The following is a 19,653-nucleotide window of genomic DNA, read 5'->3' as shown; positions in this document are numbered from 1 at the left end:
CTGGGCAGCCCGGGGTCGCTCGAAGTTGCAAATGATAAAGCGCGGTGGCCGGTGGTTGTGGATGCTCCCCCAGCGGTGAATATTGAGTTTTCTGGGCCAATACGCAGAGCGTTGTATGCCATATCTGTAGCCATGCGAACTCGTGTCGTTGATGCATCTCCCTCGCTGCCCTCAGTGACACTATCCAGCTCGTCGTTGTCCAAGAACCCCAGCGCATCCAATGACGACATGCGCCGGCGTGACACAATGCTGCGACCATACAGGGAAATCGAGCCGGACCGGACATCATCGTAGTATTCTGTTTCACCGTCAAGCGTAGCTGAGGCTCGCAAATGGTAGTTACGCTCACGGATGCTTCCAGTGTGTACACGCAGGCTGGCGCCATCGCTCTGCGCAAACCCATGCGGCGGGCTCAGCGACCCTGTCGGTGCCACGCCCACGAGTGTGTTGCTGTGGGCATCTGACCCAAAGTAAAACGAGCTGGCAATGCTCTCCTGGTCCTCTGGCATCACCGCCTGCGACTGCTCCTCTGCTGTTGTGCGGTTGGCTGGCTGCTCTACAATTTCGGGGTTGTTTGGTGCCGCGCTAGCGGACTCTGTAAAAGACTTTAGCGAGGCGACAGAGACCTGGCCAGAGGGCAGTCGGTTGACGTACTCCCGTTGCGTACCAGCGGGCAGACCAAAAGCCAGAGGGCCCTCGGACGTAGGTGGTTGTGGGCTAGCTCCTGTATTTGACTCCGGGGCTGCATCGACAGCACCGGGTGCTGCGAGACTGTCGGTGTGTGCCAGGTCCTGGCTGTGATTGTCCACTCCGGTCAATGGCATTTGGGAAAACAATTGTGAAACAGCAGGTAAGTGAGGTGTGGAAAAGAGAAAAGTAAGCCTGCTGAGGGAAGGGGCACGTGGTGTTCTCAGCAGAGCCTTGCTTGTTGACAACATGAAGTGTGACGTCCAGAAGTCAGCAGCACATTTTTGTCTGCTAGCGCAAGCCGGAAATTTTTGTCCTTGGCACCATCGCCACTCGGATCCCAAAAAGGGCCGGATCTACCACACTCTTTCAGTGCAGGCCATTTGATCAATAGGGACCTTCTGGATCCGAGAGACACACCGATCGCCTGAATACATAGGCAACATACACATGTCTGTCCTCCAAACTGCGGCGTACATTTCAGCATGAGACATGCAAGAACCTCATCCTGCTCCGCATTTGCAGTGATCAATCTCTCAGTGGCCGCATTGCCTTTTATGTGTTCGAACATGGCGCTGCCATTCCGACAATGGGTACGGGCTTCTCATAGTGGCAAATACAGAAGCACGGGTTTCCAGCATCATTTTCGGCGATTGTGATGCTCTGTTTTTGCTGTCCCTTCTGTGGTAAAATGCCACCAAGAATCTGTTTCAGAAAAGCAAATAACAATTGGTGAAATACCCCTCCCTCCCTTGCGCGTAGCAGGTGTTTCGGCAGGAATAGTATAAATATCGATCGCCGACTGCTCACCCCCTCTGGTTTACTGCACGCCTGGCTCTGCCCATCCTCAAAGTCCAACCCTGCCCTTGATCACATACGTCTCCGTCTACATCTTAATAATTATTGAAGACTCTCAAGAACAGCATGGCGTGTTTAGATCAGTCGAGTGGTGTGCACTGCTCCATGGCATGGTTTCCATACAGCTGCCCACATTGCTCCTTCCAGGCCACTTGCTTCAGCCATCTGATGCTGCATCTGCGAGGCCACAGGCCAAAGCCTTGCCATGACTCACGCGCGCAAATTAGCCTATAAATCAAATCTTCTTTGTGGATCAGTGATGCCATAGCGATGCATATGCTGCTGATGTTGGATGTATAGTGTCGGTCTGAGAACATAGAGGAAAACAGGTCCCTTGAGGCGTATGCGAGTTCGTTTCCGCTCTCGGTAAAAACTGTCTGGAAAAGAGTCGACATTTCTCTGCCCCACGCATTTTTATGCAGAAATCACCAAAATAATTTTAGTCAGCATGCTGTCATTTTGTTTGGTGATGCCTCTGTTTTTTTTACTCAGGAGAGATGTGCCAAAAGCGTCCTTTTCTTTAGATTTTTTCCTATATTTTTCTCGGAGCTCCCGCTGGCTCCGAGTTCTGGGGCCATTACTAATTCTGTACTCGCTGGCTTTCCTTTTCCACAAGTCCGTAATTTTCAACACAATACACGTAATCATTCTAGAATATGTGAGCTTCCCTGCTAGTCGTCAAGGGTTGTCAAATTTGGACTCGCATGCTACAACCAGCATCAGGAAAGACTGGCGTATATATAGATGGGCTGGCAGACTAGCCACGCTGCTTGCTGTGCAGACACCTTCTGTTCTTCACAAACCTATTTGTACTACAGCACTAATAGGCTTTACTTTTTGTTCCCTACGATGACTTCCAAGCAGGAACTCGATCCCTCAATGTCGTCTGAGAAGCAAAGTACCATTGCTTCTGCTGCCGCATCTTTCAAGTCCGAGCGAGCCATCGAATCCGCCTCTGATAACCCTCCAACCACTGCTGCTCCAATCGAGATGTCTACGTTCAAGCGCATTGTTGTTTTTGTGTCTTTGGCACTGACCATGCTGCTAGCCAGCCTGGATCTAACCATCGTCACCACAGCCATCCCCAAGATTGCCAACCAATTCGAAGCTCTGTCGGACGCAACGTGGATAGCAACAGCCTATTTCCTGACTACAACTGCACTGCAGCCATTGTATGGCCGTCTGAGCGATACATTTGGGCGTGTTCCAACGCTCATATTTTCTATCGTCATATTCATTGCCGGCAGTGCTGTGTGCGGGTGGGCGAACTCCATGGGCGTGCTGATTTTTGGGCGTGCTTTTCAGGGGATTGGTGGTGCCGGCCTGGTCGCATTGGTGTTCATTATTATTTCTGATGTGACTACCGAAGAGCAGCGGCCGGCGTACTTGGGTGTGCTCGGTGCTGTGTGGTCACTTGCATCCGTGATTGGACCCGTGCTTGGCGGCGTGTTTTCCGACAAGGCAAGCTGGCGCTGGGCATTCCTCATTAACCTGCCCGTAGCTGGCGTAGTGCTGCTGATTGTGATTTTCCTGCTGCGGTTGCCGCAGCCTACAGGTTCGTTCATGTCCAAGCTGCGCAAGGTCGATTTCTTAGGCTCATTTGTCCTGATTGGATCGGTGGTCATGCTGATGCTGGCATTGACCTGGGGCGGCAAGAACTTCCCATGGAACTCAACACGCGTTGTGTGTCTACTGGTGTTTGGTGTGGCCGGGCTGGGCGTCTTCATGGTGATAGAGTGGAGAACTAAGGCCGATCCCATTGTGCCCATCCACCTGTTCCGTCACCGCAATATCAGTCTGTCTGTAATTGGCCAGTTCTTCATGGGCGTCGCCATGTTTTCACCCCTGTTCTTCATCCCCATCTGGTACACAATAGTCAAGAACTCGAGCGCCATCAGCTCAGGTCTCCACCTTTTGCCATATCTCCTCAGTCTATCGCTGATGTCGGTTGTCTCGGGATTCGTCGTAACAAAGTACGGCCGGTACCGTGCCATGGTGATCGTGGGAACCGCTGTGTTTGTGCTAGGAACTGGGCTTTTGATTCTGTTTGACGAGCAGACAAGCTCGGGTAAGCAAATCGGGTACATGCTGATAGCTGGCTTTGGCCTAGGCCTTAACATCCAGATCCTCCTCATCGTCGTGCAAGCCGCTGCACCCAAAGAATACATGGCCGCCACTACTACACTGTTCCTCTTCATGCGCGTGCTTGGCTCCAGCATCGGCATCGCTATCCTACAAAGCGTTTTGCAGAATGCCTTGAAGCCCAAGCTCGCAGACCTTGTGGCCCAGAACCCGCAGTATACTTCGCAGATTCTGGCATCGGTCAACGACCAGGCAGCTATCTACCACTCAGGTCTACCGGATGATGTCCGCACAATGCTTGTGCACGCATATGTTTTGGCACTGAAAAAAGTCTTCATTGCAACTGTGCCGTTTGCCGCAGCATCATGGCTATTGACATTGCCGCTGGAGCATATCCCTCTGACACCTGATGTTAAAGTTGGTGTCACAGAGTAACAGCGGAATGAAACAGGGAATTAAGGGGTTTAGGTAGTCACTATAAATATTTCCCTGAATATCTTTATCTTTCTTTACCTATATATAAGATTTTATAGTCCAAAAAGTGTCCGACCGTCCGCTAGAAATTATTTAATGGGTTAAAAAAGATAAAACTCTTAAGCTTCCATACGAGTTTGGGTGACTTACTCTATAAACTCCTTTTTGATCTTGTGTGGCATCTGACCTCATCGGTGAAACCAGGGTGACGAGTTGTTATTGTAGTGGTCACAGGTCTCCACTAGATATCTCCATTGGTTCAGCACAAGAGCTGCTCTCATTGTCAGTCGGCCTAATAACTTCCATGGCATCATCATGGTGGTCATCACTGGCTGCACAACACTCTTAGGATGTTTATTTATGAGCACATTGAATAAGGCCATATATCTCTTCTGGTGGTTATGCAATATTTGTGGGTTTATTTTATAAATTAATTTGTCTTATGAACATGCGTAAGTGGTAGTATTTGGGCCACAATAGACCCAGTCTGTATAGACTGATTCAAGAGACTGTATCAGTGCTAAGGGCCCCAAGAACCATCCAAGCCAGATAATTTTTAATAAAAAGTTCTTAATGCTATGCATATGTAATACAGCAAAGCTGAACAGCATCATTTCTCTTCTTACTTGCCTATTGAATTTCTCAAATGAATATTACACGCAGCACTACTGTCATAAAGACATCACTTGGTGGTATTGGCTTCCATGATTCTATATTGCCCCGCCTAGAGCAATTTGTACACAGCATCAATATCATCAAAGAGCATACATACATGCTTGCATGATGGATATTACTCTATCAACTAGCTGATGATGATGCCTTTGACCCTGCAATATTTGTGAAAAAGGGATTCTTTTGCTCAATTTAGTTATTTATTTATTGCAACCTGAAGGCGAAGACTGTCATATCTGCCAAGGATTTCGTCAACCAGAAGGACAGGTCAGAACTGTTGAGCACAGATTTCAGTGATGTAGTTAGATATCATATTTATGATTATCTATTACATAATGGTGATATCAAGCTACATGGCATATATGAAATGAATCAGGTAGTGACATATGTTGACACCGAGCTGCTAACAGCATATAAGAACAACATTGTGTTGCACTATGGCACTTGCCTACAGTGGATTCTAGCCAAATTGATTGATATTCACAGCTGCAAAAACACACTGCATAGTACAATGGGCAATGTGTCTAAGGCTGAGTTCAATAATGCATGTCAAGTGTGTATTTATACACCTGCACAGAAGCTCTACCAGGCAGTTGCCTCTAGGCACCCTGATCTCAGTGTGCTCACCCCACTGATGCTTGCAATCTATAACAAGCTGGCACCAGTCCTTAATGCCTATAATGCCAAGTACAGATTTGCCAAAGACAGCTGATACTATGATGCCAAGGCAAATCCACTTAAGCATCTGTGTGCATACATTTGTCTATGCCAGCTTATCAAGAATGAGCAGCTTGGCAAGTCTCCTCCCCAATGCTTGCCTCTGTGGACATCATGGATCCCAGGCCATGTGCACTTAGACAAGCAAATAATCAAGCAGGTGTTTGTTTCAAAAACATGTGAGGAGGTTACCAAGATCAACGCAGCAAAGAGGGCAGCAACAGAGGCAAGGGAAGCAGCAGAAAAGGGTGAAAATTGGCCAAGAAGGCTGCACACAAAGCAGCAAAGATATTATTAGATGAAACGGAGGCCGCTGCAGCAGACATTCTAGCATGTTCCCAATCTGCAGCCCTACCAGAGATCGAAGAACCCAACTGTGAAGTGCCATGGCCTTCTCCGCTGCACAAGCAAGTCATATAAGCAGGCCATGGCACAATATAGGCAGGCCTATTCATCTTGGCTCTTGAACTGCGATCTCGCAGCAGTTCTAAACTTCAGGCTCATTTTCCAGTCACTCTGTGATTCAGACGGTATTCCTGAGCAGTTCCGTCACTTTATGGCCATTGTTGCTGGTGCTTCTAGCACCACCCCTGCAATAAAGAGGTCACACAAGAGGCATGCAGCAGCGAACCAGTGCTGAAGCACCTACGCTGAGCAGGCCACCAAGATGGGAGATGTCCATGATCAAAATTGCACCAACAACCATCTGACATGTTCAAATGACCAGTCCGCCATGATGCTCTTATCAACATGTCAACCCATGCTGACTAGTAGCCGAGCTCGCATTATGAGCAGAGCAATTCTAGTATCACAAATTATAATTTAAATCGCAATATGTAGATGAGCATACTGCCAACGCCCTAGAGTGGCCATACACTACTAGCAGTCATGGCTAATGGTGAAAAGACAATGTAAACTCTAACGGAGCTCTATTGCTCTCATTTATTAATACGTTATTTCTCTCAAGAATCCAGTGTTATGCTCAACTCGGATGAGCATGAACATGACGAAGCCCACCTGCGAGATCAAGATCAAGATCAAGACCCGGGCCAAGACAACGTCACACACGCACAAGGTTCCACTCGCAATATAAACACAAGTACACTGCCTCGTCTACGGAACAAGTCCGCCCTTTATGCTCCTCTTACGGATCCTAACACAGGAATTCCTATCGTATATGCTACACCTAAAGCGTAGCCAAGACACTCGTTGACTACTCCATATATATGGAGAAGTCAGACCGACAGGACAAGACAAGAACAACAAGCCCCCGAATATTCCTTGACTCAGAACCTGTTTCCCAATATAACCCGTTACAATCCCGACCTTCTCTCCCCGACGTCTGAGCTCCGGTTCGAGCTCTTCCGACGCTAGCTCCTTTGCTAGCATATTATCACTCCCGCCGAGCGATAACACCAGTAGTTGACTGGCCTGAAGTCTTGGGTTGATCTGGATAGGCGTCAGTGTGTCCGAGTGGTTAAGGAGACAGACTCGAAATCTGTTGGGCTCTGCCCGCACAGGTTCAAATCCTGTCGCTGACGATTCTTTTGCCGATCCCCCTTTTTGATTGTGAATATTAAACTAATTTGGTCATATCTATTTTGCATTTTTTTTAGTCGACTAGCGTAGGATACTCCGAGTTTCTTAATTGCATCGAGATCTTTCAGAGTTAGATATCTGCACATTAATTATTTATATATGTTGAAATTACTGGTAATTTCAGTGAAATAAAAATTTCACCCAAACTTCTATTAGCATTTTTGAAAAGATTTAATATGAATTATATTAGAGAGTATTAAAATATATAAGCCTAAGAGTGGCTACCATTATAATATTACTCGTTATCAGCTAAAAAATAGTATAAATAGGAGGAGTGTATATAGTGATGATTAATAAGTAGATAAGCAACTCAAAAAAATTCATATTAGTAGATTTTAGTAGCATAAGTGTATGCTAATGAGAAGTGTTAGCTGCTCGCAGGCAAAAAAAGTTTAACTACTTTTGTATTCACAATACAAAAAGCAAGCCCGACGGGGGGGTCGAACCCCCAACCTTGAGATTAAGAGTCTCACGCTCTGCCGATTGAGCTAGCCGGGCATCTCTTCTTCGCTCCTCTTAGCGCAGTAATCTTTTTGCACTCTTTCGCCGCCGCAACGCACTGTTTGCCGCCCTGAGTACGCCCGGATTACGCCCTGAGTACGCCCAGCACCGCCCAGTACCGCCCAGTACCGCCCAGTACCGCCCAACAGCCACACCACCAACCGCAACTGCACCCGCCAGCGCCATTGCGCTTCACCTGTTACGCATAAATTTCAAATTTATTTGGAATTTGTGAAGAAATGGCGAACTACGTTCCCCTCGTTGCCTCTGGCAACGCACCAAACCAACTCGCAACCGCGAATGACCCGGCTGCGACCAGCGTTCCCACGGCGCAACATCCCCACCATGGTGGAGCTGCTGCGCAAACGCCCCAAACGGCTGCCACGGCCAATGCAGTGGCGCCACGGCCTGCGGGATTCTCGCCAGATCTGCAACCAGTGCAGCTGCTGGCAGCAGTAGTGCCAGACGAAGAATGGGCGGCTCTTGGCATCACCAGCGGTGGCCATGCGGACCATGCCGCCGCTGTGCCAGGGACTGCCCCACCGCGCAGGCAGCTCTCCTATGCCGAGGCAGTAGGAGGCCACAAGCGCCCACGCGCGCCCCGAGGACGCAGCACCGGCCAGGGCGCAAGCCAAGGCCCACCAGCGCCCCGACGCCCATCACGTCAGATGGAGGCCGAGAAGGCTGAGTATGCACCGCTGCTCAACTCGGCAACCATCTACGTGCCAATTGCGAGCACGAACCCCGACCGTGCAACGCTGATTGAGAACCAGGTTTTTGCGGCTCTAGGCTGCCCGACGGTGCCACCGTCGCACCGCAACTACCCGATATTCTCTTTCACACGCACGGCAGAGAAGATCGGCATCACCCTGATGAGCCTGGACGACGCCATCACCATCGCTAAGCACCCATTCCGGCTTGGCAACCAGGAGCTGCAGTGGACATCGGCAATGGGCGTGATCCATCACGTAGCCATTGCCCACGTCCCAGCAACGCTGCCCTACAGAATCCGCGCAGCACTCAGGCCCTACGGCCAAGTTTCCCACCTGGAGCCGGTCCTCATCAACCAGCGCCACTACGGAGACTGGGAGTTCCTACTCCATGTCCCCAACGGGAAGACGCTGCCTGCATCTTTCAAGATGCACAAGCATCCGCTCCCAATTCCTCTCCTGCGGGGTGATTATGCCACCATGGCATGCCCACGATGCAAGGAGATCAACCCTGAGCAGTGCCACTGCCCAGGCCCTCAGTGCCATCGCGCCTGCTCCCAGCGCCATAGCGCTAACCACAACAACCAAGCTGAGGCACTAGTTGCAGCCACCCCAGCTGCACAGACCCACGAGCCCTCCCCCGACCTAGATGTGCAAATGAGTGAGCATGCCATTGCACAATCGGCAGACCAGCCACGCAACTCTAATGGCCGACCAGTTTCGATCTCACCAGCCATCCTCATGGCTGAGGCATCACCAAATGCACAGATGGCATCCCTCCCAACCACGCCTTCCACACAACAGGCCCTATCAATGCCAACCAGGGCAACTCCCCTAGAAGGCCTTATTGACTTCCCGCCATATGGGCCACAGCTGCCCCATGGCACAAGTGTGCCAACCACTGCCAGTGAGTTTGAGCACATCTTCTATAATCTGCAGTCCCTCAGGGAGGGGTTCTGCTGGGGCGGCATAGGGTTGCTCACTGTCCTCATCATCTTCAAAGCCGAATTGCTCACTATATGAGCAAACTGATTGGCTGCTGAATGATGCGGCTGAGCTGTGGTCATCTTCGTAGAGGATGCGCTCAAACTCGCTGGCAGTGGTTGGCACACTTGTGCCGTGGGGCAGCTGTGGCCCATATGGCGGGAAGTCAACAAGGCCTTCTGGGGGAGTTGCCCTGGTTGGCGTTGATGGGGCCTGCTGTGTAGAAGGTGTGGTTGGGAGGGATGCCATTTGTGCATTTGGCGATGCCTCAGCCATAAGGATGGCTGGTGAGATCAAAACTGGTCGGCCATTAGAGTTGCGTGGCTGGTCTGCCGATTGTGCAATGGCATGCTCACTCATTTGCACATCTAGGTCGGGGGAGGGCTCGTGGGTCTGTGCAGCTGGGGTGGCTGCAACTAGTGCCTCAGCTTGGTTGTTGTGGTTAGCGCTATGGCGCTGGGAGCAGGCGCGATGGCACTGAGGGCCTGGGCAGTGGCACTGCTCAGGGTTGATCTCCTTGCATCGTGGGCATGCCATGGTGGCATAATCACCCCGCAGGAGAGGAATTGGGAGCGGATGCTTGTGCATCTTGAAAGATGCAGGCAGCGTCTTCCCGTTGGGGACATGGAGTAGGAACTCCCAGTCTCCGTAGTGGCGCTGGTTGATGAGGACCGGCTCCAGGTGGGAAACTTGGCCGTAGGGCCTGAGTGCTGCGCGGATTCTGTAGGGCAGCGTTGCTGGGACGTGGGCAATGGCTACGTGATGGATCACACCCATTGCCGATGTCCACTGCAGCTCCTGGTTGCCAAGCCGGAATGGGTGCTTAGCGATGGTGATGGCGTCGTCCAGGCTCATCAGGGTGATGCCGATCTTCTCTGCCGTGCGTGTGAAAGAGAATATCGGGTAGTTGCGGTGCGACGGTGGCACCGTCGGGCAGCCTAGAGCCGCAAAAACCTGGTTCTCAATCAGCGTTGCACGGTCGGGGTTCGTGCTCGCAATTGGCACGTAGATGGTTGCCGAGTTGAGCAGCGGTGCATACTCAGCCTTCTCGGCCTCCATCTGACGTGATGGGCGTCGGGGCGCTGGTGGGCCTTGGCTTGCGCCCTGGCCGGTGCTGCGTCCTCGGGGCGCGCGTGGGCGCTTGTGGCCTCCTACTGCCTCGGCATAGGAGAGCTGCCTGCGCGGTGGGGCAGTCCCTGGCACAGCGGCGGCATGGTCCGCATGGCCACCGCTGGTGATGCCAAGAGCCGCCCATTCTTCGTCTGGCACTACTGCTGCCAGCAGCTGCACTGGTTGCAGATCTGGCGAGAATCCCGCAGGCCGTGGCGCCACTGCATTGGCCGTGGCAGCCGTTTGGGGCGTTTGCGCAGCAGCTCCACCATGGTGGGGATGTTGCGCCGTGGGAACGCTGGTCGCAGCCGGGTCATTCGCGGTTGCGAGTTGGTTTGGTGCGTTGCCAGAGGCAACGAGGGGAACGTAGTTCGCCATTTCTTCACAAATTCCAAATAAATTTGAAATTTATGCGTAACAGGTGAAGCGCAATGGCGCTGGCGGGTGCAGTTGCGGTTGGTGGTGTGGCTGTTGGGCGGTACTGGGCGGTACTGGGCGGTACTGGGCGGTGCTGGGCATACTCAGGGCGTAATCCGGGCGTACTCAGGGCGGCAAACAGTGCGTTGCGGCGGCGAAAGAGTGCAAAAAGATTACTGCGCTAAGAGGAGCGAAGAAGAGATGCCCGGCTAGCTCATGGTGAAAGAGCGTTTATTTGTATCTTAGATGGAGGTCCTAATGGAAAAGCCGCCAAATGCTGCTAAGATAATAAAGAGGTAATTTAAAGGGAGAAATCCGTGCACTCAGAGGTTCCAAAATCCCGGTTACAGGGCTGCGATTGTCCATTACGGTGGTCTGCGTGATCGGGGCGAGTTTTCTGATATTTGTGATCCGATGTGGTCTTGATCGTGATCATCGAGATCTGATTGCCTTTGGCTCGTAGTCGGAACCGCAAGTTTAAGCTGGTTGAGATAGCTGCGAAGGAAAGAGTCGGGTGGGAGAAATGCAAGTGCATATTTGGTAAACTCTCCATTGTATGCACTGGTGAACCGGGCTGTGGACCACACAGTATCTGTGTAGGCTTCATCATGGCGTGCAATAGCCAGGAAGTAAATGAGCAGGCTTGTACCAAGCTCCCAGAGCTGTTGGAATTCTCGGGCTATGCGTGAGTTGTCCCTGATCTGTGGCAGTGTAAAGGCTGTCCAGCGGAGTGCTGGTGACACTAGCCAGTGTCCTGGGGAGATCTGTGTGGGTGGGAATGGGAAAGGGAGCCGATTTAGGGGGCGTGGTCTTGTGATTGGCAATTCGTAGATGTCCACGTCTTGGATCCCAGCGCTGTGGGCTCTTTCCATTGACTCAGCTACCTCAGCAAGGACATTTGGCACTAGGGCTTGGCCCACAGCTACGTATTTGGGGAGAACCTGGTCCCGATAGTGGGCTGTGAGTGGGCATGCACCTGCCAGGTGCTGTGGGGTTTCTGTAGCTCCACAGCGGCACTGCTTTGGGGAGTCTTGGTGGTATCGGCGGGGCAGGCGATCTACGTGGAGCCGGTATAGCGTAGCGCGGGCTTGTGGTGGGGCATTGACTCTGGCCACAATTGACCATGGCGTTGTTTTGGGGATTTTTGGGAAGGCCAAAGTGGGGACCTGGTGTACGGGTTCTGGGAATGGAATTGGGGAGTCTGTGCGTAGGAGGTGTTGGGTTGTGTGTGTGGTCCTAGACCACCGGCTGAAGTAGTGGTTGTGCTCTGGCTTTGTTGGCTGGCTGTTGACGAACAGGCTTGCCAGGTATGGCTTTAACGCTGCTGCCTGGGGGTTTGCTGTGCGCTGCTCTTCCTGCTGCTGGATTTGCTGTTGGACTAGGCCCAGGTTTTCTGCGAGATCTGCTGCTGCTTGTCGTGCTTTGGCTGACGAGCCGTGGTACTCAGACTTGAGCCATTTGGAGAATGACTCAATGATGCCTATTGAGAAAAGTGGGGGGGTTGTTGGCACATTTGGTGATGCACGAGCATTCTGGTCACGAATCCATTTGTAGAACTTGTGGACCTGGTACCAGTGGGCACTCTGGATGGGGGCTATGCTGGTGCCAATGATTGGCATGTTGGCTAAGTTGCTGTGTGCCACGGTGGGGTCTAGGCGGATCCGGATGTGCGATTTTGCATGCACTAATCGCTTATAGATCGATTGCCAGTATATTGGCCAGACCTTATCTCGAAGGTTGATGCGGCGGTGTCTCTGGAGGAAAGGGTTCTGGAGGAAGCACCAGATGTGGTCGCGCATTGCCCTCAATGGCTTTGGTGCACCGCTGTTGCCTGGGAGGTCGACTCGGTCATATTGCCAGTCTGACAGTAGTATCCGTGCCCAAACTGGAATCGCCTCTGGTATTGGCTGCGATGTGGCTTGGGCATTGATGATGCACTCAAAAGCAGCCATTGCTTGGCCTGCCTCTCGTAGCACAACTGCTCGGTAAATAGCATGGAGGGATGTAAATCCCAGGCCCCCACTTTTTGCCGGTTGCGCAAGCAGAGTCTCATTGAGGTATGGTCGGGTACGGCCCCACAGAATGCCAGAGACCTGCTGTTTCAGTTTCCCAATATCTTGCATCTGGAATGGGGTAAACCGAGTGGCGAAATGTAGAAGGGGGTGGGCAAATGTGGTGATTGCAAAAGCACGGCCTCTGAGCATGGTGTGTTTGCACACAGCTTTTGCAGCTCTCACCGAGATGTGTGATATGGAGCTATTGACCAGATCCTGTACCTCTAGGCCAGTGCCTAGGTATGCTCTAAGATAGCGCACAGGGGTGCCAATTGGTACTGGTTTGACTGGTAATTCGGCCGATGGGCTCTCAGCATCATAGCTGCTATGCCCAATTAGAATTGCCTCAGTCTTCTCAACGTTGAACAAGGCATTTGTGCCCTTGCAGTATCTGTTGAGAGCATACTGCAGTTTTTGGTAGTCGTGGGCACGCTTGATAACAACTGCTGTGTCATCCATGTACATAGAGTGTGAGAATAGTGTTGGGCCTGATGCAAGGTTCAGTGTGGGGAAACATGTGTGTGGGACATGTTCACACAGTGCACACCCTAGCAGCTCCATGACCATGACAAATAGTATGCATGATAGTGCATCCCCTTGTCGAACACCATTTTGCACTGGAAATGGTGCTGAGTCAATGCCATTGATCATGACAGAGGAGGATGCAGTGCTGTACAGTGCCTCGATGAGGTTGGTGACCTTTTGAGGGAGCCTGTAGTTCTCACGCAGTAGGCGGAAGAGAGTGACATGTGCCACACGGTCATATGCCTTGGCCTGGTCAAGGAACATAATGACTGCAGAGGGGTGCTCTTGTCTCTTGAGATGGTGCATCACACACATTACATTGTGGATAGCATCAGACATCCTGCGGCCAGGAACAATTGCTGTTTGCTCTGGTGAGATGTGGTGCTGGACTGCATAGCCAATGCGTCGGGCCAGTATACTTGTGATGACCTTGAGGTCAGAGTTCAAGAGAGAGATGGGCCTGTAGTACTGTAGGTCCAGTGGGTCCTTCTTCTTGAACAATATCACAATTCGACCAGCAGTGAACTGCTCAGTGACTAGGGATGCATCAGCCAAGATGCAATTTGCAATATGCCACAGAGCTTCACATGCTTTAGCACACTTGATGTACAGCTCTACTGGTATGCCATTGGGCCCAGGAGCACGTTTGCGGCTTGCACTCTTGCATGCCTCAGTGACCTGTGCTAAGGTGATCAACTCACCCACCATTGCTGTTGCCTCTGCAATTTGTTTTGCTGGTCGAGCATCCACATATTGCTTGTGTAGATCTAGCAGATGATCCACATCTTGGGCTGCTGGTTGGGTGCACTTGTACATGTCCATATAGGAGGTCATTCAGAGCTAGTTATCTGCATAACAACTATTTGTACATGTTAAAACTATTGGCAATTTCAGTGAAATAAAAATTTCACCCAAACCGCCATCGGCATCTTGGAAAAGTTTCAGTGAACATAATTTCAACCAGAAAGAAAAACCTTTGCATATTTGGGGTTAATTATCATTGGGCAACAAAAGTCAATATCTCAATAGATGTGGCTAAGCAACCACAAGGAAATTATGTTCACTGAAACTTTTCCAAGATGCCGATGGCGGTTTGGGTGAAATGGCAAAAAAAAATATTTGTATTTTTAAAATCAATTATACACACAAAAACATTCTGGACACAACAATTATAGTTATCTGTTCCAAAAATATCTAGTAGCTAAAAATAGTTCTGAAAACGATTATTCAAATAACTATCTAACTAAATTACAAATAACTAAAATTTATAAGTCCAGGAATGACCCCCATAGAATTGTCTGGCAACTTCAGGGATCATAGTACAGTCCTCCACAATGTTGCCAGTATTGGCATCCCGTAGGGCAGTGATTGTTGTTGAGGATGGTGGGTTGATGGCATTTCTGGTGCACTGGTAGTTCCATGTGTTTCGCCGATCTCCTTTACGAAGCCAGGTGTTTTTGCAGCAGTCAGCAACATGGTCAGCCATGGTCACATATAGTGCCTTGGCCTCCTCTTCAATAGCTGCCATTTGGCTATGAAGTGCCTTAGCTGCTGCACTGGAGTTTGCCACACGTGCCTGGTTTGCCAAGTTGGCAAATTGGCGAAACTTAGAGCGCATGCTACGGTGCTTGCCACGATCTCGTTGGTAGTCCTCCTTGCGAAAGTGGTCAAGTATGTCAGCCAGGACTTGCATGTATGCTGGCAGTATCTCTCTGGGCGTTTCAGGGATGTTGCTGAGGAACATGTCAAATTTCTTGTTGACAAACTCAATATTGGTATCGATATTGAGTTTGGCAGGGTCCAGACGGTATGGTCGGTGTGTGCGCTTAGGCTCAGGAGTCACAGAATCAATGGTGAGTATTATCGTCTTATGATCTGCCACTGGTAGAGCGGCGATGTACTCTGTGTTCCATCGCAAAGCCCATTCGAGGGGTACCAGAAACAGATCTAGATGAGATATGTACCCACCATGATTGTGGTTGTAGGTGAAGTCGTCCACCAGTGGCCCAGTTGTGGCATTGGCAGGTGCTGCTGATATGCGTTGGCGCTGAAAGTCAAGGATATCCACAGTATTGTTGTAGAGGTTATACATGGGAATGATGTGGAAATTGCGCTCATCATCATTAGCATGTAGGCGGTCTCTGTATGTTGGGGCAATATTGAAATCGCCACCAATAAGCAGTGTCCAGCCATGTTCCTGGAACATGCTGGCTGCAGTCGCTGTATGGAAGTGGAAGTCATCAGTTTCCTGTCCAAAAGGGCCATGTATGTTGATTAACAACAGGCGCAGTGAGGGGATAGTGAGGAATGTTGCTCGTGGTGATGAGAATGGTGTCTGCAGCTCTACAGTGCCAAGTGCTTTGGCTGTCAGAATGACTGTGTCATAGTGGGCAGGGCGACCATCAGATCGTGTAGTAGTGGGGGCAGGTGCTGAGCAGACAAAGCCATTGAATGCTCCCCGTAGGCGTGTAGATGGGTCAAATGCACCTTGGAACTCCTGGATGAACACAATGTTCACAGCATTGTCTTTTGCGAGTTGTTCAAACTCAAGCAATTTCTGCTCATTACTCATTGCACCTTGCATATTTGCTGAGGCAATACAGAGGCATGGCAGGGAGAGTGGGTGGAGGGATGGTGGTTCAGGGACTGGTAGTTCAGCCCAGGCTGGTAAATCTGGGTGTGGCGAGTCAGTGCCCGAAGGCTCCTGTTCTTGTGGATCCTCATTGTCACTATCATTGTGTTCATCAGGCACAAAGGCAGCGGCAAGGACATTTGGGGGTGGTGGTGGGCCTCTGGCTAATGGGGCATCAGCCATAGAGCCCATTGAAGGTCGTGAAGAGGTAGGTCGTTTGCCAATGGTCTCTAGCATATCTTCTCGAATTTCTCGAGCTGACATTCAGAAACAGTTCCAGTTGTTAGCAGTTTGGTGCTAGTGTTCTAGTGAGCACTTGCAGCGCCCTGCTTGTCCAACTGTGGGGATGTGTGGCGGGCCTTCTTTGTGTGGGATCGTAGTCTGCGGCTTAGTGGAGCATCAGAGGAATCAGATGCGCTGTCCTCTATGATCTGCAGTCCCTCAGGGAGGGGTTCTGCTGGGGCAGCATAGGGTTGCTCGCTGTCCTCGTCATCTTCAAAGCCGAATTGCTCACTATATGAGCAAACTGATTGGCTGCTGAATGATGCAGCTGAGCTGTGGTCATCTTCATAGAGGATGCGCTCAAACTCGCTGGCAGTGGTTGGCACACTTGTGCTGTGGGGCAGCTGTGGCCCATATGGCAGGAAGTCAACAAGGCCTTCTGGGGGAGTTGCCCTGGTTGGCATTGATGGGGCCTGCTGTGTAGAAGGTGTGGTTGGGAGGGATGCCATTTGTGCATTTGGCGATGCCTCAGCCATAAGGATGGCTGGTGAGATCGAAACTGGTCGGCCATTAGAGTTGCGTGGCTGGTCTGCCGATTGTGCGATGGCATGCTCACTCATTTGCACATCCAGGTCGGGGGAGGGCTCGTGGGTCTGTGCAGCTGGGGTGGCTGCAACTAGTGCCTCAGCTTGGTTGTTGTGGTTAGCGCTATGGCGCTGGGAGTGGGCACGATGGCACTGAGGGCCTGGGCAGTGGCACTGCTCAGGGTTGATCTCCTTGCATCGTGGGCATGCCATGGTGGCATAATCACCCCGCAGGAGAGGGATTGGGAGCGGATGCTTGTGCATCTTGAAAGATGCAGGCAGCGTCTTCCCGTTGGGGACATGGAGTAGGAACTCCCAGTCTCCGTAGTGGCGCTGGTTGATGAGGACCGGCTCCAGGTGGGAAACTTGGCCGTAGGGCCTGAGTGCTGCGCGGATTCTGTAGGGCAGCGTTGCTGGGACGTGGGCAATGGCTACGTGATGGATCACGCCCATTGCCGATGTCCACTGCAGCTCCTGGTTGCCAAGCCGGAATGGGTGCTTAGCGATGGTGATGGCGTCGTCCAGGCTCATCAGGGTGACGCCGATCTTCTCTGCTGTGCGTGTGAAAGAGAATATCGGGTAGTTGCGGTGCGACGGTGGCACCGTCGGGCGGCCTAGAGCCGCAAAAACCTGGTTCTCAATCAGCGTTGCACGGTCGGGGTTCGTGCTCGCAATTGGCACGTAGATGGTTGCCGAGTTGAGCAGCGGTGCATACTCAGCCTTCTCGGCCTCCATCTGACGTGATGGGCGTCGGGGCGCTGGTGGGCCTTGGCTTGCGCCCTGGCCGGTGCTGCGTCCTCGGGGCGCGCGTGGGCGCTTGTGGCCTCCTACTGCCTCGGCATAGGAGAGCTGCCTGCGCGGTGGGGCAGTCCCTGGCACAGCGGCGACGTGGTCCGCGTGGCCACCGCTGGTGATGCCAAGAGCCGCCCATTCTTCGTCTGGCACTACTGCTGCCAGCAGCTGCACTGGTTGCAGATCTGGCGAGAATCCCGCAGGCCGTGGCGCCACTGCATTGGCCGTGGCAGCCGTTTGGGGCGTTTGCGCAGCAGCTCCACCATGGTGGGGATGTTGCGCCGTGGGAACGCTGGTCGCAGCCGGGTCATTCGCGGTTGCGAGTTGGTTTGGTGCGTTGCCAGAGGCAACGAGGGGAACGTAGTTCGCCATTTCTTCACAAATTCCAAATAAATTTGAAATTTATGCGTAACAGGTGAAGCGCAATGGCGCTGGCGGGTGCAGTTGCGGTTGGTGGTGTGGCTGTTGGGCGGTACTGGGCGGTACTGGGCGGTGCTGGGCGTACTCAGGGCGTAATCCGGGCGTACTCAGGGCGGCAAACAGTGCGTTGCGGCGGCGAAAGAGTGCAAAAAGATTACTGCGCTAAGAGGAGCGAAGAAGAGTGTTATGCTCAACTTGGATGAGCATGAACATGACGAAGCCCACCTGCGAGATCAAGATCAAGATCAAGACCCGGGCCAAGACAACGTCACACACGCACAAGGTTCCACTCGCAATATAAACACAAGTACACTGCCTCGTCTACGGAACAAGTCCGCCCTTTATGCTCCTCTTACGGATCCTAACACAGGAATTCCTATCGTATATGCTACACCTAAAGCGTAGCCAAGACACTCGTTGACTACTCCATATATATGGAGAAGTCAGACCGACAGGACAAGACAAGAACAACAAGCCCCCGAATATTCCTTGACTCAGAACCTGTTTCCCAATATAACCCGTTACAATCCCGACCTTCTCTCCCCGACGTCTGAGCTCCGGTTCGAGCTCTTCCGACGCTAGCTCCTTTGCTAGCATATTATCACTCCCGCCGAGCGATAACAAGAGGCGCCCGGCTAGCTCAATCGGCAGAGCGTGAGACTCTTAATCTCAAGGTTGGGGGTTCGACCCCCCCGTCGGGCTTGCTTTTTGTATTGTGAATACAAAAGTAGTTAAACTTTTTTTTTTTGCCTGCGAGCAGCTAACACTTCTCATTAGCATACACTTATGCTACTAAAAATCTACTAATATGAATTTTTGAGTTGCTTATCTACTTAGTAATCAATACTATATACACTCCTATTATTCCTATTTTTTTAGCTAATAACCAGTATTATTAGAATATCTATGAATATCCTCTTAACATCATAATAAAAAAATAGGTTAATTTGCTATTATCTATTTCCTATTCTTTCCATTTATTCTTCAATTTCTCTAGGTAGTAGCCTAGTCTCTCTTCCCTTTGTTTACTAGCTCCCTATTAATCTCTTTAAGACTACCTTGGCCTCACTCTTTTCTAATATATTCTCTTTTACTTAGGTACTATAGCCAATGCAAGCTCAATGGCTTATAACCATAAACATACTATGGAGGTCGTTCAGAGTTAGTTATCTGCACAACAATTATTTATGCATGTTGAAACTGCTGGCAGTTTGGGTGAAATTTTTACTTCACTGAAATTGCCAATAGTTTCAATATGTATAAATAATTGTTGTGCAGATAAGAACCTCTATATAACCCCCAAAAAAGGAGCTGTGCAGATATATCTTCAATACAGCTGTTTGTGTAGCCCATCAGAGATCAGATGTTGTTGACTTTATTGTGTAGGCTGTAGCAAGGATCTCGTTGGTACCCAGCTTACAGATTCATTCCCGCTTCATCATGTCCACAATCAACCCACATAAAACCAGGTCTCTGGCTGACTGGACCCTCTTCTGTTTCTTCAGTCGATCTTGATTTATCCTTTATTTTGCTCACACCACGCTCATAAATACTCATTCCATCTCCAAGGTCAACAACCGTCACCTGATTCGGCTGAAATGTCGACGTCAGGG

The 19,653-nt window shown here is 50.9% G+C and overlaps 6 protein-coding genes and 3 non-coding genes across 9 annotated transcripts; 5 read left to right on the top strand and 4 right to left on the bottom strand.

Annotated features, from left to right (window-relative positions):
- Positions 1–6,463: 6,463 nt before the first annotated feature.
- DL89DRAFT_271293 (uncharacterized protein) lies at positions 6,464–6,952 on the top strand. Its single transcript, XM_040888916.1, has one exon. It carries the CDS (start codon positions 6,469–6,471, stop codon positions 6,685–6,687), a length of 219 nt encoding a protein of 72 aa, XP_040739495.1. The 5' UTR covers positions 6,464–6,468; the 3' UTR covers positions 6,688–6,952.
- On the top strand, positions 6,950–7,031 carry DL89DRAFT_t168. The gene has a single exon. It is a non-coding gene; the product is annotated as a tRNA-Ser (tRNA).
- Positions 7,032–7,514: 483 nt separating this feature from the next.
- Positions 7,515–7,587, bottom strand: DL89DRAFT_t166. Its single transcript has one exon. It is a non-coding gene; the product is annotated as a tRNA-Lys (tRNA).
- A 1,547-nt stretch (positions 7,588–9,134) lies between these two features.
- Positions 9,135–10,772, bottom strand: DL89DRAFT_296486 (uncharacterized protein; the record flags this gene model as incomplete). Its single annotated transcript, XM_040890725.1, has 1 exon — positions 9,135–10,772. The coding sequence occupies one exon, from the start codon at positions 10,770–10,772 to the stop codon at positions 9,135–9,137; it is 1,638 nt and encodes a 545-aa protein (XP_040739494.1).
- Positions 10,773–10,791: 19 nt separating this feature from the next.
- Positions 10,792–11,088, top strand: DL89DRAFT_271291 (uncharacterized protein). The gene is made up of 2 exons (XM_040888915.1): positions 10,792–10,891; positions 10,923–11,088. The coding sequence occupies exons 1-2, from the start codon at positions 10,826–10,828 to the stop codon at positions 11,022–11,024; spliced, it is 168 nt and encodes a 55-aa protein (XP_040739493.1). The 5' UTR covers positions 10,792–10,825; the 3' UTR covers positions 11,025–11,088.
- An 88-nt stretch (positions 11,089–11,176) lies between these two features.
- DL89DRAFT_271290 (uncharacterized protein) lies at positions 11,177–12,211 on the bottom strand (the record flags this gene model as incomplete). The annotated part of the gene is made up of 1 exon (XM_040888914.1): positions 11,177–12,211. A coding segment is annotated over one exon (1,035 nt), but the record flags the coding sequence as incomplete, so codon positions are not given.
- A 4,116-nt stretch (positions 12,212–16,327) lies between these two features.
- On the bottom strand, positions 16,328–17,992 carry DL89DRAFT_296485 (uncharacterized protein; the record flags this gene model as incomplete). Its single annotated transcript, XM_040890724.1, has 1 exon — positions 16,328–17,992. One exon carries the CDS (start codon positions 17,990–17,992, stop codon positions 16,328–16,330), a length of 1,665 nt encoding a protein of 554 aa, XP_040739491.1.
- Positions 17,993–18,044: 52 nt separating this feature from the next.
- On the top strand, positions 18,045–18,556 carry DL89DRAFT_271288 (uncharacterized protein). Its single transcript, XM_040888912.1, has one exon. The coding sequence runs from the start codon at positions 18,227–18,229 to the stop codon at positions 18,443–18,445; it is 219 nt and encodes a 72-aa protein (XP_040739490.1). The 5' UTR covers positions 18,045–18,226; the 3' UTR covers positions 18,446–18,556.
- A 113-nt stretch (positions 18,557–18,669) lies between these two features.
- On the top strand, positions 18,670–18,742 carry DL89DRAFT_t169. The gene has a single exon. It is a non-coding gene; the product is annotated as a tRNA-Lys (tRNA).
- The last annotated feature ends 911 nt before the right edge of the window (positions 18,743–19,653 follow it).

This window comes from Linderina pennispora (assembly GCF_002104995.1).
Source record: "Linderina pennispora strain ATCC 12442 chromosome Unknown DL89scaffold_42, whole genome shotgun sequence".
In the NCBI taxonomy this organism is placed as follows: domain Eukaryota; kingdom Fungi; phylum Kickxellomycota; class Kickxellomycetes; order Kickxellales; family Kickxellaceae; genus Linderina; species Linderina pennispora.
This window is presented reverse-complemented; position numbering and strand designations above follow the sequence as displayed.